General features: G+C 38.1%; 1 protein-coding gene across 1 annotated transcript; it reads right to left on the bottom strand.

Annotated features, from left to right (window-relative positions):
• Positions 1 to 1,174: 1,174 nt before the first annotated feature.
• Positions 1,175 to 1,491, bottom strand: LOC134805547 (processed variable antigen; the record flags this gene model as incomplete). Its single annotated transcript, XM_063778826.1, has 1 exon — positions 1,175 to 1,491. A coding segment is annotated over one exon (317 nt), but the record flags the coding sequence as incomplete, so codon positions are not given.
• Between the last annotated feature and the right edge of the window lie 703 nt (positions 1,492 to 2,194).

The raw sequence follows: 2,194 nt of genomic DNA, 5'->3' as shown, positions 1-2,194 counted from the left end.
GAACTTATGGTAAACTTAGTGTGAGGAATGGGGTCGCTATAAGGGGAGGTTTGGAGGCGACTATGAGGTTCAAGAAACCAGGTGGATAATCAGGTGAAACTTATTTTATATGGAGGTAATAAAGTAGGACACCAGCAATGAGTGAATCGTCATCTCACTAACGTCCAGTCCTCATATAGGTATGTAGTATGATTACATATTGCTAACCAGTATCAGTAAAGGCATCATCTCATTCGATAGGTTAACAAGTATGGTGAGCTTGGCGACAATCTGCACACCTGTTTCAAATAAGGTATAGATGCATAAGTCAACAACATCTATATCTACTATCGAAATGTACTTTTGATAGTAGTAGTACGAAATGTAATCTGAAAGGAATCAAGTAATGCATTCCTGTAATGAGGAATCGACATTGATTCCAATTACTATTGTAGGTAATATTTGAAAAATTTATTCCTGATTCCTCAAATGGAATTGTACTTAGTAATTCGGTATTGTTAGATTACAAAGTAATCTGAGAATCGGTAATCAGATTGCAAAGTAATTTCAAGTAATCGTGGAATTAGAAATCAATTACGAAATGCCCATCTCTACACTAAGTAGCGCTGCATTAAATTGATCTTTTTGGCGATCCGCGAGTTCTCAGTTCGGGGCGAACTACTAGTTACTTTAAATACGCCATAGTCGCCATCAGAAACCCTGCCCCACCACCATAACCGCGGTACTTGCATTTGAAAACCCGTTTAAATAAAGAACTTATTTAAGTAGGACAAGGTAAGCATTTCATGAGTTTTCAAATGTAATCGATCACCGCGCAATCATTGCTGGCGCGGCAGAATTATTAAGCATAACCATACCTTCCCAAGGCCCACGGTCCTACCAGCTGTAGTAGGTACTTTCTAAGTTCGGTGGAAGAATTTTTTACATCTATTTGGAAAATGGATTTCTTTACTATAATTATTTTCAAAAAAATTACTGCACACATGTACGACTCTAGACTCTTCAGACTCCCAAGACTCTTAGACCCTTTAGACTTCTTTAGACAATTTAAACTCTTACAATCTTTAGACTCTCTTAGACTCTGTAGTCTCCTTAGACTCTTTAGACTATTTAGACTATTAAGACTATTTAGACTCTTTACTCTTGAGACTATTTAGACTCTTTACTCTTGAGACTATTTAGACTCTTTAATCTCTTTAGATTCCTTAGACTCTTTAGACTCTTTAATCTCTTTAGACTTTTTAGACTCTTTAGACTCTTTAGACTCTTTAGACTCTTTAAACTCTTTAGACTCTTTAGACTCTTTGGACTCTTTAGACTCTTTAGACTCTTTAGACTCTTTAGACTCTTGAGACTCTTCAGACTCTTTAGACTCTTCAGACTCTTCAGACTCTTCAGACTCTTTAGACTCTTTAGACTCTTTAGACTCTTTAGACTCTTCAGACTCTTCAGACTCCTTAGACTCTTTAGACTCTTTAGACTCTTCAGACTCTTTTCAGACTCTTTAAACTCTTAAGACTCTTTAGGTTCTTTAATCTAACTTATTTTTTATTTTTTATTTCCTTATACATATGTCGGGGCGTGACTCCAGAAGGACGTATTGCAGCGTTACAGTTCATAGTTTTAGACGCCTGTAAAAATAGATTAGCAATGTTGAGCTACGTATTACGCGTAGAGAGTAACGCCGTCTATTGGCGTGTTGTTGAACTAAGATGACAGGTAGAAGGCTTTGGAACGTCAAGAGGTTTCTCTTGGGTGAACGTAGGCACGAGTTGGCATTTTTGTCGTTATGTTAGTAGACCGGTCGAGCAGGTTTGCCAACTTGACTTCGAGGCGGGAGCGATGAGGCTCCGCCGGCAGACTTGATCGGACCGCGCTAGAGATCGGACGTACTCGTTAGCCAACCTCGTGCCTAACTCGCCACGTTCCTGAAGGCTTGTAACTGAAGGATTATTCTGAAAGCTGATAGAATCCAACGTTCTTTATCCATTTAGCTAAGTGTCTTGTGTAGTATGTTTCATTAGAAGCTTATTTTTGTGAAATAAAGAAAGGATGTGTTGTTTAGAAAGGTTGTGTGTTATTTTACAACAAATCAGTTTGCAACCGAATAGAAATTAGTTCTTTTTCATATCTCATGCTCTGAAAGTGGGTCGTTGTTGTTCTAAAAGGTGCGCAGAAAGTGATACGTTTATGC

This window comes from Cydia splendana, unplaced genomic scaffold (assembly GCF_910591565.1).
Source record: "Cydia splendana unplaced genomic scaffold, ilCydSple1.2 scaffold_161_ctg1, whole genome shotgun sequence".
Taxonomy (NCBI): Eukaryota; Metazoa; Arthropoda; class Insecta; order Lepidoptera; family Tortricidae; genus Cydia; species Cydia splendana.
The sequence above is the reverse complement of the archived record's forward strand: the minus strand, read 5'-3'. Positions and strand labels throughout refer to the sequence as shown.